Here is a 17,945-nt window from a genome sequence, read left to right as displayed (position 1 = left end):
TTGTTAGTATATAAGTGCTTAGTTTTTCTAATGCAAACATCCTTAAACACATCCTGAAACCAAATGTGAACAATCTTTGTGTACGCTTCATGATAGTTAACCAAGTGCTGTCTTTCCCATGAATGAGTAATCAATCAGTATCAATGTTGGTGGTTTGAGACACTTTAAGGGTGCCACGTCAAGGTGTCTGCCTATATAAGCTGCAGTGTTCAGCATGTGAAACAGGTTGGCAGGTAAAGGAATTCGCCATGTGGACTCTTGTGGTTCTTTGCAGCGTGATTGCCTCACTTGGAGTGCAAGGTATTGTGCACCATTTTCTTATTGTTGTTTGTGTCTCTTTGGTTTTGGATTAAGGGTTTATGGATGTTGTTAATCATTCCTTTGTGTGTTTTTCTCATCAGGTGCTGATCAGATCCAAAAAAGTGAGGAAAAGAATCTGGCAACAGGTTCTCCAGGTAAAAAAATAAAATCAATAATTTAAAACTGGTAAAAAGGTTACCACCAAAATAAGCAGCATAATGTCAGATCATGGTTCTGATTTATACGTAAAAAATAACTGATTTATTACGTAGTTCTAAATAACTTGCAGCAAAGTGTTGCTTTCCAAATCATTTAAGAATTAACTAGGCTACAAACTAAAAGCATTTTTAATGTTTGGTTGTTGTCTGTAGGAGAATGACACAGATCACATGTTATGACCCTTATGGTTCCAAAATGTAAAAAATGAAACATAACATTATGTTGAGACTGAGCCTAACTGTGTGTTTTCAGTGATGGTGATTGTTCCGTCAGCTCTTTCTGCAGATTCCTGCCTAAACAGCTGTGGCAACCATGTTGGAAACTGCTCTTGCTCTTCAAGCTGTGGAACCAATGGGGACTGCTGTCCAGACTATTATGGTAAGCTCCTTATTGGAACTTTTATTTATAACATAGGTTTTTTATATTTTGTTATACATGTACTTTTTGCTTGAGTTAGGATCTAAATACCTTTTCTATCACTGGGGTGAACCAGCAAAACAATCATTGATATATTTAATAAGAGAAAACAACAAATAGGGGTTTACATGTAGGTTCATAAGTATATATAAGTGTATGTGTTTACTCCATCGCACCATTGTCCTATTTCTACAAAACGTTTCATTTGTGATTTTTAATATATACACTTTATATTAATATGTGTGTACATATAGTCAACTGTACTTACCTTGTATATATTTGTTGTCCTTGTTTTACCTGCAGAACAAAGACCTGTATGTCTTTGTTTGCACATTGATAGCAACAGCAATGAGGAGTTAAATTCCTTGCACACACATTGGCCAATAAAGCTGAAGCTGAATCTGATTCTGATACACCAACCAATCTAATATTTCTGCTTTACAGATTGCTGCTCTTCTACAGCTGAACCAGCAGCACGTACAGGTATTGTTCATTTCACTCAAGTAACGTTTTTTTTTTTTTTTTAAAAGTCAAGTTATCACTCTTTAAAGTACATGTTGTTTCCCATAGCTCGGTCCTCATGTCGTTACAACTGCGGCTGGAACATGGGAACCTGTTCCTGCACAAGCTCTTGTCAATACTATGGCAACTGTTGCCATGACTACAACTGTAAGTGCCAAGTCTAACAAATCAACGGGTAAACGACCTTTAGCAGCCCAGGAGAAATCACTCTGTCAAACCCACTGAAATGATGTGCAGAGAATGACACATTTCCCCTTTTGTTTAAGAGCTATAGGTGTATTCCAGAAATGTAAAGTACATTCAATCAAGTATTGACTTAAGTCGGGTACTTTTACTTTAATTGAGTATTGTTATAATATGCTGCTTTATACTTCTACTGCACTACGATTTGGGAGCTAATATTATACTGTTTACTCCATCACATTTATTTAGACAAAATCAGTTACTTTTCAGATTCAGGCTAAAACAAACTTTATATAAACTAATATATAAAAATGATATATAATTATATGTTCATATATCCAACAGCAGAATAACTGAAAGTAGCTCCACTTTAACAGCTGTGATTAACACGTAAATGCATTAACACAAATAATCCAGTAATTTAATATATATGATTCGGGACACTACGTGTAGTACTACACACAGTAAATACTTTTACTTTTGGTACTTTTGGATTTTGTACTTTTACTTAAGTAAGATTTTATATGCAGGACTTCAAATTCACTGTAGTATTTCTACTTTACTTAAGTACGATATATGACTACTTCTTACAACACTGGTGTTTTCTAATGAATATGCAGTAAGACAAAGATTAAAGCTTGTTATTCTCTCTCTTTCTCTCTATCTAGATTACTGCCCTGCAAGCTCTACCCCGGGCCCTTACGTGACACGTATGTACAACTCTTCAAGCTACTAAGAAAGAAAAAGAAAGAAAGACAGCCTTTTATTACAAAAGTTATTATCTCCAGCTACCAGTCCACACTCCTGACCCTACAGACTGAGCTACTGCCGCCTCTTTACTCACTTTTACCCATTTACCTTCAGCTACTTTATATGTAACATTTCCTTTATACTGTACTGTTAACATCACCCTGTCTCTCCTATAGCTCGGCCCTCGTGTTATAACAACTGTGGCAGACACATGGGAAGCTGCTCCTGCTCAAGCTCTTGTCAAAACTATGGAAACTGCTGCTACGACTACTATTGTAAGTGCAGAGACTCACAAATCAGAGCAGGATCTGCATCCCTCTCTCAGTGAGGGAGGCCTGTTCATATACAGACATGTTGGGATACATACAGTCTGTTTGTATGGGATTTGATGGACCTGTAGCATCTAGCTCTTCTGCCCTCCGGTAGATCCTACAGGTCCATCAAGTCTCGTACAAACAGAATCAAATACCGTATTTACATGAGAGCCATAGGAGAACTGATTCCTGTCTAAAAACTATCCAGCACCACAACACATACTGTTACAGACAATTTGGAACTGCAGTGCACTACAACACATATTTATTTATTCCCATGTTAATGAATTTATTAAGTGATAGACTCAATGATTGCAAAATCTCAATACCTGTGTTTTTTCCTGTATAGTAAATTGTATTTATTGTATGCAAGCATATGCGTGCGTATGCGTGCGTATGCCTACGTAGGCGTGCGTATGTATGTATATTTACATAAATGTATGTATGTGTAAATACATATTATTATTACATTTTTAGAGGTGTGAACGATTGTAATCACTTTACTGTCTTTTTTGTGTAGCCACCTGCCGGCCAACTACAGTAGCACCTACACAGGCCCCAACAGGTATAAAACACTCTCAACAACCTACATTTGGAATAGTAAATATTTATTATCAATTACTGATACGTTGAAATACTCTCTACCCTGCTACAACACCCCCAGGTATGAAAACATTCCCGAAACCGATAGAGTATGCGGGAAAAAACAAGCCTATAATTTATCCCGTTTACAGGAGATATTACTGATATGTTTTATTACTTCCCCTGTGTCTCTAAGGTGAGCCCTCGTGTCGTTACAACTGTGGCGGGCACATGGGAAGCTGCTCCTGCTCAAGCTCTTGTCAATACTATGGAAACTGCTGCTACGACTATTACTGTAAGTGCCAATACTCACAAATCAGAGCAGGATCTGCATCCCTCTCTCAGTGAGGGAGGTCTGTTCATATACAGACATGTTGGGATACAATGTTTTGTTTAGTTGTTTTTGAGTCTGTTTGTATGGGATTTGATGGACCTGTAGCATCTAGCTCTTCTGCCCTCCGGTAGATCCTACAGGTCCATCAAGTCTCGTACAAACGGAATCAAATAGCGTATTTACATGAGAGCCATAGGAGAACTGATTCCTGTCTAAAAACTATCCAGCACCACAACACATACTGTTACAGACAATTTGGAACTGCAGTGCACTACAACACATATTTATTTATTCCCATGTTAATGAATTTATTAAGTGATAGACTCAATGATTGCAAAATCTCAATACCTGTGTTTTTTCCTGTATAGTAAATTGTATTTATTGTATGCAAGCATATGCGTGCGTATGCGTGCGTATGCCTACGTAGGCGTGCGTATGTATGTATATTTACATAAATGTATGTATGTGTAAATACATATTATTATTACATTTTTAGAGGTGTGAACGATTGTAATCACTTTACTGTCTTTTTTGTGTAGCCACCTGCCGGCCAACTACAGTAGCACCTACACAGGCCCCAACAGGTATAAAACACTCTCAACAACCTACATTTGGAATAGTAAATATTTATTATCAATTACTGATACGTTGAAATACTCTCTACCCTGCTACAACACCCCCAGGTATGAAAACATTCCCGAAACCGATAGAGTATGCGGGAGAAAACAAGCCTATAATTTATCCCGTTTACAGGAGATATTACTGATATGTTTTATTACTTCCCCTGTGTCTCTAAGGTGAGCCCTCGTGTCGTTACAACTGTGGCGGGCACATGGGAAGCTGCTCCTGCTCAAGCTCTTGTCAATACTATGGAAACTGCTGCTACGACTATTACTGTAAGTGCCAAGACTCACAAATCAGAGCAGGATCTGCATCCCTCTCTCAGTGAGGGAGGTCTGTTCATATACAGACATGTTGGGATACAATGTTTGTTTAGTTGTTTTTGAGTCTGTTTGTATGGGATTTGATGGACCTGTAGCATCTAGCTCTTCTGCCCTCCGGTAGATCCTACAGGTCCATCAAGTCTCGTACAAACAGAATCAAATAGCGTATTTACATGAGAGCCATAGGAGAACTGATTACTGTCTAAAAACTATCTTGCACCACAACACATACAGTTAAAGACAATTTGGAACTGCACTGCACTTCAACACATATTTATTTATTCCCATTTTAATGAATGTATTTATTAAGCGATACTCAATGATTTCTAAATTCCGTTTTTTTTCCTATATTGTAAATTGTATTTATTGTATGTATGCATGTTCTTATGTATGTATGTGTAAATACATATTATTATTTTAAGAATGATTAGAGGTGTGAACGATTGTAATCACTTTACTGTCTTTTTTGTGTAGCCACCTGCCGGCAAACTACAGCTGCAACTACACAGACCCCAACAGGTATAAAACGCTCTCAACAACCTACATTTGGAATAGTAAATATTTATTATCAGTTACTGATACGTTGAAATACTCTCTATAAGGTCGGCAATCATGTCGTAACTACTGTGGCTACTACCTGACAACCTGCTCCTGCGCAACCTCTTGTCGAGGCCAAGGAAACTGTTGTTATGATTACAACTGTAAGTATAATTTACCACAAAGATGCTCGGGAAGTCTCTGTACACTACGATCACAATTTCTGCAGAAAAGCATGTTGCATCATCTTCTCTATTTACTGAATTATTATCATGAAAATGACTTTGAAGTGGTGTAATCATTTGTTTCCTCTCAATAGGATGTACTGTATTTCCCATTGAAACAGGATGTTACCTGTTGGAGACCTTTATGAACTCTCAACCAAAGAGATACTAGTTAAAGAAGAGCAAAGCGTAAAAATGTATTGCAGATTTACCTACTGTGAACGATTATAGATTCACAGTTTTCCAGACATTTATGTTTCATGTGGTTAATGTCTCCTCAGTTCCTGTTTTTTTCTGTTTTGGCATGTCCCTTCTGTGTCTTCTTTAATGCCTAACTATGCTGGAAACAAAAAAGCTTGTATGATGTGCTATCTGACCATGTCGGTGACCAAAAGTATTAATTGTGATTTAAAAGATTGTAATAATTGTGTACTCTCTTTGTCATGTAGCACAATGCCTTGCACCTGGCACAACACCCTCAGGTATGAAAATTGTTCAGAGTATGTGGGAAAAAACAAGCCTATAATTTATCCCGTTTACAGGAGATATTACTGATATGTTTTATTACTCCCCTGTGTCTCTAAGCTCAGCCCTCCTGTCGTTACAACTGTGGCCGACACATGGGAAGCTGCTCCTGCTCAAGCTCTTGTCAATACTATGGAAACTGTTGTAATGACTACTACTGTAAGTATCATGTCCCACACAATTGGCACAGTTTCCACGCAAAAACTGAAACCCACGTTGTTTTTGTCAACAGCCTACTGCCAAGTCACAACTGACATGCCAGCTACAGGTAGGACCCTAGTGTGCAACATGAGCCTCTTGTAGTGTATAGTTTACTCCAATGACACTTATGTTATGTTCTTCACGGTCAGCATCGCCCTGTGGAGGCTCTCTGTACGGCTCTGGTTCCTTCTCCAGCCCGAACCATCCCAACAACTACCACAATAACGCCTACTGTGTGTGGCAGCTCAGGGCTGCACCCGACCAACGAATCTTCCTGTCGTTCGCCTACCTGCAGTGAGTGAAGACAACACTCCCTTTTGGAGAACATTCGTATATTAGCAGCTTTTCTGTCTTAATTTAACTTGTGGGGAATTTGGCACTCAATGTGTTATCATCAACTCATTATGCAAGTCAATAATGTGTGGCTGTCATCTTAAAAACAGATTGGAGAACTGCTGCGGCTGTGACTATATTAACGTCTACGATGGGCCGTCTGTTAACTCAAGATTTCTGGGTAAAGTGTGCAACAACAGTCTACAACAGAGTACTTTCTACTCCACCTCCAACTACATGACGGTGCTCTTCCGGACTGATAGCTCTGTGGTTGGTCGAGGGTTCAATGCTGACTTCATTAGCTCTCTGCCAGCAAGCTCAGGTACTGTTATGGTCGTTTAAAAAAAAAAAAAAAAGTATTATGACATTATATTTGGGTGAAATATTTCGTGTAGATTGACAAAGATGGCAAGGTTTTGGCATGATATAGTACATACACCAGGTTTACCATCTGCGTTTAAAACAACACAAGGTGATACAACATACAAGTGAATCTGATGTCAAGGTCATTACCAGTATTTTATCAAATAAAAAGGAATGGTAAAAAATAAAATGTACACCTGAGGATGGCGCTATATGGAAAGTAAAGGACCAAAGTTATTATATTTAATCTTGATGGGGACATGAATACAAGCACTAACTTTCATTGCAATCCGTGCAGTATATGTTAATGCATTTTATTTTAAACCACAAATGTGAACCTCAGGAAGAACGAGGGGATCACTGCAGTCAGAAGGTTCAACCTCTGGGGATCATGAACATCTGCACAAAAGTTCATACTAATCCAGTTAATTGTATTACAGATATTTCAGCGGACAAACCAACCAACCATGTGTAATCTTAAACCTTTATTCTAAAAGTAATTCAAACTGTCGTAAATATCCTGTGAAAACGATTCTTTTGTCAGGTCGAGTGGACTGTTCCTCAGACAACATGAACATTGTGATCGAGAGGAGTTACCTCAACTCTCTCGGTTACGACGTCCAGAATTTGTATCTGAATGACCAGTCCTGCAGACCCCAGGTTTCCAGTTACCAGGTGGTCTTCAACTTCCCCATTAACACCTGTGGCAATGTTCGAAAGGTACACAACTTAGGCTAAGTTGCTTACTTAAAAATTAACAACATACATTACTTCCTGACTCAAATAACTGTCATAATTAGAGGCTCTTTTCCAATATCTTCTGTTTACCAGTTTGAGAATGGCAGCATTGTGTACACCAACTCTCTCCGAGCCTACGCCTCCACCTCTGGCGAGATCACCCGCCAGTCTCACTTTAAGATGAACGTGGGCTGTCGGATGGAGCCGGATTCAGTGTCCCAGATCATGTACGTTGTCCGTCACAATGATAACAGCAGCATTACCGGAACAGGCAGATTCAATACCAGCATGTCGCTCTACACATCCTATAACTTCTACTATCAGGTGCGTTTAAAAAAATGAAATTCCTTCTGTAAATACCTAGATACAAATCTGACGTTTTGCTTTTACACTTTTAGGTGACGGAGGTTCCATACATGGTGACGCTCAACCAGTACATGTATGTTCAAGTGGACCTGGGGAGGGGGGACAGCTCCCTGGTCCTCTATCTGGACACCTGTGTGACCTCACCATCACCCCATGATTTCCAGAACAGATCTCACTACCTGGTCCGCAACGGGTGAGATGACAGTATGCTGTGTTTCAGTGAAGATTGAGTAAAACCTGCACTTTGTTCAAAGTACAGGCAGAGCTGTGTGATTTGTGACATTTGAAAATCAAGTGAAGTACATCAAACATCAGTAATGGAAAGTTACTGAACACAATTAGTCAATTGTTTTTCTTTGATGTACTTTTCTTATACATTTCTGACAGAAATATTGTAACATGTAACACTTGATGTCAATTTTTTGCAGAATGAGTAGATTGTTATACAAACAGTAAACATAAGTACAATTCTGAATGTAGGACTTTTCTTGCAATGGTATATTTTTTAATTGTGTGACTGGTCTATTTTATATAGAATCTAATATTTTCTTTAACCAGTTAAGTATTAAAATATAGAAATACTTACCGGACCTAGCTTTTTCTGATAACCGGACATAGTAATATTCTCCAGTAACACTGTCTGTTTCTCCTTTAGCTGTCCTGTGGATAACACCTACTATGCCTACGTCAGTGGCACCCAACCCTATGCCCGCTTCAGATTTCAGGCCTTCCAATTCCTGCGAGCCACAGAGTCGGTGTACATCCAGTGCAAGGTCCTGATATGCCTCGCCTCTGACAACAATTCCCGCTGCCGCCGTGGATGCTACAACCGTGCCGCCAGAGATGTGGGGTCAAAACACGACAGCCAAACTCTGGTCCTGGGTCCCATCCAACTCAAAGGTCTGTAGTCATCTACTTGGTTTTGGTTGGGATGTCATAACCTTAAGAAAACTGTACAGTAAAACACAAGTCACTTTCTCTTTGACAGAACCAGAGAAACAGGAGGAAGAGACTCCTAAGCAGGAGAAGGCTTAACTTGATTCTGCGGCTTCAATCATCTTCACTGTTCTTTTTGTTCATTGTGACAATGCATCAGCACTTCTTTCCTCTCATCATTAACTGATTAAAAGCATCATCAAAAGACAATCTGTGTTTGTATATTTCATCATGACATACTCTCAAGTGAACTTTAAATATTTTAAACCCATGATAAAAATATCACTGTTATTAATTTCCGTACTTGAACACAAATAAGATGAAGAAAAAGGATGACAGAAGACACAGTGCAGTAAGTTAGAAAACACTTTACTTATAAATTAGTAAGATTAATCCATCTCACAATGAAATGATTTGCCATCCCAGAGGGGAGAGTGATCGTCAACAGGCTCAACATCCACTGTTACCTATGAACCTACGACACAGAGAACATAAGGCAGTCATTACTGGATGCTCCCAGTACTGGTAAGCATGGCAACAAGGAGGTGGTCCTAGAAACAGTAACTATATTCTTCCTGCATGTTGCTAAGCAACAAACAACAGTACCCAAGACAAAGAATAATCTTGCTGATGTAGCAGTCTCACTGCAACATTTGATTTTTTGGACACTAAACATCTACCCACCGACTCAGAATACAATACTCAGTAAATATTCAGAAAAGCACTTTAAAGGATACGTATGATAGATGGGGAATCTTTGTCTTATCACAAAGGCTACAACTTGGCATCCCCTGTGCTACGTGGCAATTCTGAAAACGTGTTCACATGAGACACAAGACTTGGTGATTCTGTCCTAAACACTGGATATTAAAGTGACTTCATACAATATCAAAACATCAGAATGTGACAGGACGTGATTAAAAAGATATACAAAACCATTTAAACAAAAACAAGTGATGTGACCATGATGCTGGTCAAGGAAGGGCACTGTGTGAAGGAACTCCCGACGTCTACAACATGTAGTTTGACAACTCAGATCACAAACCACAGTTACACACGTTGGCCATCGTTTACTGTGAATGCCATAAATATATTCCAACGTTTTTTTAGCAGCAATCTTGGAGCAGGATTTTGGCAAAAAAAATCATGTCTACCAAAAAATAATTACAAAGGTTCCAGGCCCTTTACGTTAAGTAGAAACAGGATATTGTAATAATATCTATTATTAATATGTAAAGAAGTAACAGTCCTCTATATCTTGGACCAATTAAGGTGACTATGTCAGGCACTGCAAAGAAATAGAAGTAATGCACTAAATAATGAAATAATGTTTTGATCACTCAAGGCCAACAGGTTCACTGCTGTGTCAATAACATCAGATCAACCTTTAGAAATAGCTCCAGTAGGGTTGAGAATGTATTTTTATTTAGCTAAAAGGGACATGCTGTTAAAAGTGGAAGCCAATTTCATGTGTGATATCTTTTCCTATACCGAAAAGATCACACCTGTATTCGGTCCGTGTTTTAGCCATTTTACTCTAAATCCCAAACCTGGAACATGTTGACCATTTTCTAAGGTAATTCATAAGGCTTTTTATGTCAGCTACCATAGTGTTGCATGGTATTGCATTGGAATTACATATGTGAAAGGTTAAGGTCACATGAGTTATGCATTTTAAAAACTCAAAAGGCAATTTCTTTTCACATGTATTAGGAATTTGGTCATCTATTACATAAAATATGATGAATTAGTTCAGCTAAATAGAGAATCTTTTTTTCTGATTTACAACAGTGTGTAAATGTAAATCCCTCCTTTACTACAAATACATTCTCAACCAGTGGAAAACACTGATCATCCCCTCATAATACACTTGAATGGGCACCTACAGGTATACAAAATGAAACTATCTGAATGTTGCCATTTTATAAGTACAACTTTCAAAGGCTAGGCTACATCAAGGCCAAGTCAAAGACCAATAAATAATATAACTATGGATGTAATAAAACAAGGCTGTCCAATAAACGTTTTTTTTGTTCCATCACTTGTGTTGCCCGCGGGCAAAGTGGCAGGCGAAGTCATACTTGCTCTTGCTCTTGTGGCCGCAGATGTTGCACTGGAATGGTTTTTCGTAGCCGTGGCAGCCCATGTGGATAGTGTAAAGGATGTTGTCGGGAAAGTAGATGTCACAGTGCTGGCAGTGATGCAGCATGTGGAGGTCCTGGAGTGGGACAGACAGGCCTGGGGCTGGCGTACTGGGTTGGCTGTTGGAGACACTGGGGGTATTGGTGCGCCCACTGTGCTCGCTGCAGGGTCCCCTCCCAGGGCTGCAGGTGATGTGGGGGGGGGCCCTGGGCTCTGGGGTGATTGGGGACGAGCAGGAGGCGTGGGCCATGCTGGCTGAGACAGCTACAGGAGCTGTGGCAGGGTGGGGCTGCAGGATGAGGAAAGGCTTCTCATCGACGATAGACTCTGCTCCTGGAGACATGGGGGGTTGATTCTGGGCCTGGGGCTCTGAAGGGAGATTCGCCAACTGGCCTGCCAGGGTGGACAGCTGATTCAGAGGGTTTTCCATAACCATGTCTTGGTGATGGTGATTTGTGGAGTGCCCATCGTCGATTGTGCGACCCTGATTATCATACGACTCTTGGCGTAAGTGGGGCAGCTCATGGGAGAAGTCATTCACATTGTCAGCTTTGTGCACCACCATAGAAGGGGGGCTGAAGTTGATGAGGAGCCGGCGGCCATAGCCCAGTGAGCTGGCTTTCTTCTGTAAAACACTCAGCATCTTCTTGTGGGAGAGTGAGCGCGCACCTTTCATTGGCAGCAGTTTGTGGCGTCGACGGCGATGGTGCGACAGGTTGCTACGGTCACTGCAGCGGAAAGAGCACAGCTCACACTTATAAGGCTTCTCGCCCGTGTGAGATCGCATGTGGGCCTCTAGGTGGCGCTCATAGGCCGAAGCAAATGGGCAGAGATGGCAGCGATGAGGTTTCTCTCCTGTTTGAAAGAGGAAAACAGACTTAATAACAAAACAATGTCAATGACATTCCCTGAAACTAAAGTATCATCACTTACCCGTGTGAATTCGGATGTGCTCAATGAGTCTCGCTGTGCCTCTGGTAGCATAGTTGCAGTAGCGGCACTTGAGCTTGCCATCATAGGTCCTCTCAAAACCATCCACTAGGATCCCTGAGCTGTCCTCCAGAGACATGTCCACTGAGGGGTGATCCAGTCCATTCGGACCGCAGTCTACACAAGAACATAAGCAGGATCTTTTATAAAAATGAAATGTCACCCCTTACAACATCTAATTATATTCAACTATCTACTGAAAAAATATTTAGGATGGAATTCTTTTTTTTGATGACCTCTATAACTGCTTTAGACTCAATCCTACAGCTATCACTCCTGTTGGTTGTAAATAAATAACATATCGTATTATACTTTAGTAACATTTGTGCATTAATGCATTGAAACACCGATTTATCACAGACTTATTGAAGGAATATGTAGATGACCATGCCTGATAACTAGATATTTGAAGTCAGATATCACATAATACGTATAGGACAGGTGCATCTGTCAGCTGCTGGTCTAGATAAAACTGTATCAAATACCACCAAATCCAGACGAATAAAACCGCTGAATATTGCAAAAATGTTAACAATAAAAGACAGATATCTGGTTACCTGGTGGCAGCTCGTCCGCCTCCTTGACGCCGCTGACAGAGCCTGATATCATGTTGACATGCTGGGTCTGCTGGCTCAGATACTCCTGGAAATCCTTCACAAAGTCAAGGGTGTCTGGCTTTTCTTCGCCCATTGAAAGAAAGTGATGAAAACACCCAACACTACAAACACGTATTGACTTTAATTACTGAAGATCGTAAGTGAATTGGCATGAGGTCCGAAAAATGTAGCTAAGACGTTATTTGAAAAAGTCACAGTATCACAATAGCTGAATTTTAAAGACCACATGCAGAGAACTTGGTTAGATGAAGGCAGTTTTGTTTGTTTTGGTTTAGAAAGCCGTGTCGACTGTATCCAGACACACAGACATGATAATCCTGGAGATGTGTGATTGACAAGCAGGAAATCGGGGCGATCCAATGTCTGGTCAGTCGCTCCTACACACCGCTCCCCATCACCGTCATGTTGTTACCAAAGATACGCTACCAGACTAACGTTAGCTTATCTTTGAGAGAAAAGCATCTTTGTCAACAACAGCGCCGCTATCAAGTCGACACGGTCATTATTAACACAGACTGTACGCGTTTCAGTAAATCCCAATGAGTGCCACTTGTTTTATGAGGGTTTTCACCCGAGGTGCTTGCTTCAATTCACGCGAAAAGACAACCTGTTAATCAAAACAATAAGGCGGGGTGAAAGTTCATTTAGTGTGCGTCGGTGAAATCATTCCCGACAAAAACTCGATGTAACTGCGAAGAAAGGTTCCTATCAGTAACGATCTTACTTGGGTTGACATAAAACAGTGATACAGTTGAATATGAAACCCACAAAATATTATTATCCAATGCTTGTGAAGTGTACAATGAATCGACAACGAACTTACCTACCGGTTTTCTGTGTCAGGAGACCGAATAAATCAATGTTAGTAGTCGTCAAGGCCTAAAAACGGGTCACAGATGGGTAAGATACAGTTAGTTATAATTAACATAGTATTTTTTAAAACATAGACTTCAAGTTTTTGAATTGTATCAAGGCGTCGAGTTAAAGTAGGTCCAAACATCTACAAACAAACATTTGTTTGTTAGCTAAAACTCATCGGTTACAAATTAGATACTTTTAGCACCGCTGAAAGATACACTGTGTAATTGCCTTTCTGTTAAATATTGTGCAACTTTGTTACTGATTATTATCAGAATTCATTCAACCAAGTCTGATGAATGCAAACATTTTGGTTGGTATCTGCTCTTTAAATGTAAGGATTTATTTCTGAAGGAACTTTTTTTTGGACAGCATATTGGGAATTAGTGATTTAAAGATTCATACTGTCGTTATTTGCATATACGAGCTCAGTGGTATTTTTTTTCACAGACATATTAAATTGAAACACTGCTCTCTTATAAACTAATAAACTAATGAAGTTAACTTGATAGCATATCTACTTACATCAGTGACATGACAGACTTTCAGATGTGCAGTTTGCAATTATGCACTAGTGACAAATGAGGCACAACAATTGCATTACTTTCAAAAGCCATTGACTCATTCATGTTTTATCACAATCAATAATTTACAAGTAAGCGCTTGGGGAAGATCGTATTGCCGCATTTGTGTCAAAGTTGTAGGAAAACCATTGAGTTGAAATGATAAACGACCGAGCTCTGGTATCTATTTACTTCGTTACACCTGCTACTGTCAGAGCAATAGTATTCCATCACTAATGTAGACAAGGTAATTATTTACTTTGTAACATGAGTCACATGTTTGCTGTTGAAAATCAATCTACCTAATAACTACACTTTATTCTGTGTAGTAATATTGGCATCTGTATGAGCTGTGTGTGTGTGTCCATTTAGATAATTTCAACCATTTTAACTTACTTTTCTTACATTTCTTTTACAGGTAAACTTGGTCCTGCATGAACACCTACTGCAGCCTGGCTTCATGTTCATGTGTGTACACTTCAACATCTAGACACTAGATGGCGCACATGACTCAGTGGTGAAACAGGTACTTCCCGTTCTGCCAGACACTGTTTTGAGGCTCCACATGATGCAGAACACAAAGCTTAGACATGTAGGCTTGTACTGTTAATAGGACTTTTTCTCTGACTTATCAAGGTTACCCAGATCGTGGCTATCACTGCACAGATATGGAGAGCTCAATGTACAGGAAGTGAGTCCCGTCTGTCAGCTGTCAGTCCCCGGGGACAGCATGTACAGGAGCGCTGGAAGACATGACAGTCGACCCCATCAGTTGAACCATGACCACAGTGAGCGGGCAATTACATCACCTTCTAACAGCCTGTCCAAACTAATGTTATTTTATTGCAATTTAATTATGCTCAGGTTTCCACCACGGCCAGATCCTGTTGAATAATTTACACACAGCCACAATGATTTGTCGCATGGAAGAGACAAAGTGCACACTTCCCTGTGCTCTCTTATGTTTCAATAGTTTTGTTTTATGTTATATTATTAATCATTAATACAATATTCTTATGTTGTATTTCCAACTAAGCATTTCATGCAGTAAGAACTGATGAAGCTTTTATAATGAAGGGCAGATTTATTAAGACTTAATTTACTTAAGGGGAATAATTGGTTAAATGTAATTCTGCATTAAAGACATGTCCACCGCACACTATATTAAGCTGTTCTTTTAAAGGGCAGTGAGTATTTATTAATGAGACCGAGAGCAGGTAATACTCTAATAGGGCTTACTGAGGTTGGCATTTACACCCAATAATGTGTTGGTCACACTGATGGAAACCTGCATATAAATGGCTTCAGCTGTGTTGAAACTGTAGTATATCAAACCCACTAATCCAACATTTCTGTCTATGTTGACACAATTGACACAATTACTCATATACTTAACATTTTGTAAAGGCCTGACTTGAACTCAAAACCTTCACAAGACTAATCTAAATAATATGAGCGAGTTTGAATATACACACGGGCTCATGGAGAATGGGCTCTGGGACTACACCTGTCTTTGAGAAGGTTGCAGTGTTATCCACTTGCTCTGATTCATATTTAAAAGGCCTGAATGAAAAGGTTCCCTTCTCCTCGTAACCGCTTGATTTACAGGCTGTTTGTGGTTTAACGCCACACAAGACAATTGATTTGCTCCTCCTTTCTTCAAAGAAATTGGAATTTCATTTAGAGAAGGTCTTAAGCAGTTTTTAAAGACTTGGTGTCATTTGTTGGGCCTGTGTAAAAGCTGCATTAGAGATTACCCTCCTGGAAAAGCTTTTTAATCCTAGACAAGTGCAGCCATAGTAACGGTAGACAGGAGCCTCTTGGAGGCAGAAAGGTGAAGGGGGACTTTGACAAGATGTATTCTTCTCCTACTGAGACTGTTTCTTTCGTGAGGTCTCCTGCTCCACGAGGAGCATTTGAAAAAGAACCAAGAGGTGGGGGATAGGATAAAGGAGGTATATATTAAGCTTTTCTTTCCTCTCACCACTTAATTTCCTTGAAGGCGAGCCTCGCGCCGTTGTAATGAATGTAATTGCCGCCTTTGATGAGAATGCTATTATCTGGATCACACTTTACATGGGCAAACAAGACTGCCCCTCCCTCTACCTCCACCTCCCATTTAACTCAGCAATGAGACCCCCCAATTATACAGGGAACAAGTGGCTTTTCATAAAGGCAGTGTGTCGCTCTTGATTGGTGAGGCTTGGAGCCGGCTACATGTGCACAAAGGATAGATTAGATTTGATATAGGCACACCAAAAACCCCATTTCCTTGATTAATTTCCTGCATGCCTCACAGAAAGGACCCACTCTCTCCTTGCTGAATTCTATCTCTCCTTTAAAGCAAATGTTCATCTTTTGATAGATTTGGCAACTCAATGGACAAACAGACCTTTTATTGACCTAAGTTTGACCACAGCTGTCTGGGCTTCAGGAGGGAATAGCAGTGAGAAAGAGAAATGTTTCCCTTCAGTGTGGGAGGATGGGCTTATTTTTCTTATAAAAAGCTCAGAGTCTTTGTGGTGTTACTGCCCTCGCTCAGGATCAACTCACTTTTCATGCTGATCTTTTGTGCTATCATTCATTACCCTCAGCACACCCACACAAACACAGGTTGCTCGCTCATCCTCTCTGTGTCTTTCACACACCCACACACGGACACACAGAGGCACGCTAAACACCCATTTGATAATGGTGGCGAGCAGATATGATGGGACTTTATGAGGCGATGCGCGATAAAGCTGCTGTCACCTTAGGAAGTGTAAGTGTTCTTCTGACTGCCTTATTACCGTATTAAAGCACCACTCGACGCATCCACACACACCTCAGCTTGGCTCTGACAACTCGTCATGATTCTGTCCAATATTCCACCAGGCTGAAATATCGAGAACAATCAAATAGACTGTCACAAGTGACAAATTATACTATTACTCCTCAAAGATTGTCTTCCTTGAAATGTATTCATAGCCATTTCTTCTTTATCGGTGAGTGATTACTCCTCTAAGCAAGCAATCCCCCAATGATAAATTGGTAATCAATTCATTTGACTATTATGCTTTGGGAATGGCTCCACGGGATTGGCAGCATTGGTCACTCTTATTCACATGCATATCCAAAACTAACACTCGTAGTGCTGCTGGGCTTGATGGATACTGGCTGCCTGACCACCTGACTCTTAAAGGTTTATTCCATCAGAAACAGGTTGCCATCCGGGCCCAGTCATGGCAGTCAAAGAATTGGCCAATATCTTTGACTGAAGTGCCATTTTAGCTGTATTTATTTGATAGGCCTGCTACCAAAACCACGGGCCACAAATAAAGAAGATGGTATGGTAGCTTTTGACTGGCCAGCTCGCTGCCGACTCGAAATGAAGTGTCCAGTTGTGAGTTATCGTGGCCAAACGTCATTTGTACAGCCTGAAAAGTGGGGACATTTTTCTAGCTTGTCACTCTCTGGCTATAGCTCATTGTCCTGAATGATGCCTCTGAACGCACAGTTGCCCTAATACGAGCATTTCACTCTTCCCGCAAGAGGGCCCATAATGGATTAGCCTGTCTATAGGAAGATAATATAGTGCGTCCACTGGCACATCTTTAAACACCAACGGGTCACAGGAGTATCAACTCTCCGCATGTCTGCTCACATCTAGTACTGATCGTGTTTTCAGCCGTATTTTCATGCTTCTGACTGAAACAAAACAAAGTTCCTTTTTTGGGCTGCAATTTATGATTACTTGTATGGATACATCTGCCAATTAGTTTGTAGATTAATGTATTAATTCATTGTTTTGTCAAAATAGCCAAAAAGAATAAATTTAAGGATTTAAAACAAAAAATAACATATACAAATGCAAAGACATTTATAGTTACATTCACATAAAACATCCATCAAATCCTGCATGTTTGGACACATGCACATGCACATTTTATTTTCACCGGAAGTGACCTAAAATAAGATGTATGTAAAGAAAGCTGCTGAATTAATGAT

The 17,945-nt window shown here is 40.0% G+C and overlaps 2 protein-coding genes and 1 long non-coding RNA gene across 4 annotated transcripts; 2 read left to right on the top strand and 1 right to left on the bottom strand.

Moving 5' to 3' along the window:
- Positions 1-248: 248 nt before the first annotated feature.
- On the top strand, positions 249-8,976 carry LOC117459424 (CUB and zona pellucida-like domain-containing protein 1). The gene is made up of 18 exons (XM_071205602.1): positions 249-300; positions 402-455; positions 3,226-3,270; positions 3,484-3,582; positions 4,161-4,205; positions 4,419-4,517; positions 5,040-5,084; positions 5,168-5,266; positions 5,776-5,808; positions 5,912-6,010; positions 6,084-6,119; positions 6,202-6,346; positions 6,496-6,707; positions 7,293-7,468; positions 7,580-7,810; positions 7,885-8,045; positions 8,508-8,752; positions 8,841-8,976. The coding sequence occupies exons 1-18, from the start codon at positions 249-251 to the stop codon at positions 8,885-8,887; spliced, it is 1,923 nt and encodes a 640-aa protein (XP_071061703.1). The 3' UTR covers positions 8,888-8,976.
- A 165-nt stretch (positions 8,977-9,141) lies between these two features.
- ikzf5 (IKAROS family zinc finger 5) lies at positions 9,142-13,170 on the bottom strand. Of its 2 annotated transcripts, XM_034100031.1 has the most exons (4): positions 12,478-13,170; positions 11,864-12,037; positions 10,870-11,785; positions 9,142-9,263 (listed from the first exon to the last, which is right to left on the bottom strand). In XM_034100031.1, the coding sequence occupies exons 1-4, from the start codon at positions 12,608-12,610 to the stop codon at positions 9,239-9,241; spliced, it is 1,248 nt and encodes a 415-aa protein (XP_033955922.1). In that variant the 5' UTR covers positions 12,611-13,170; the 3' UTR covers positions 9,142-9,238. The 2 variants fall into 2 exon arrangements, with proteins under 2 accessions (XP_033955922.1, XP_033955921.1); XM_034100030.1 differs by having other exon boundaries at positions 9,142-11,785.
- A 183-nt stretch (positions 13,171-13,353) lies between these two features.
- Positions 13,354-14,740, top strand: LOC117459591 (uncharacterized). Its single transcript, XR_004553540.2, has 3 exons — positions 13,354-13,437; positions 14,377-14,484; positions 14,595-14,740. It is a non-coding gene; the product is annotated as an uncharacterized lncRNA (long non-coding RNA).
- Positions 14,741-17,945: the final 3,205 nt, after the last annotated feature.

The sequence above is a fragment of the Pseudochaenichthys georgianus genome, chromosome 15 (assembly GCF_902827115.2).
Source record: "Pseudochaenichthys georgianus chromosome 15, fPseGeo1.2, whole genome shotgun sequence".
Lineage (NCBI taxonomy): Eukaryota > Metazoa > Chordata > Actinopteri > Perciformes > Channichthyidae > Pseudochaenichthys > Pseudochaenichthys georgianus.
Note: the sequence above shows the minus strand (reverse complement) of the source record. Positions and strands in the feature narration are given on the sequence as shown.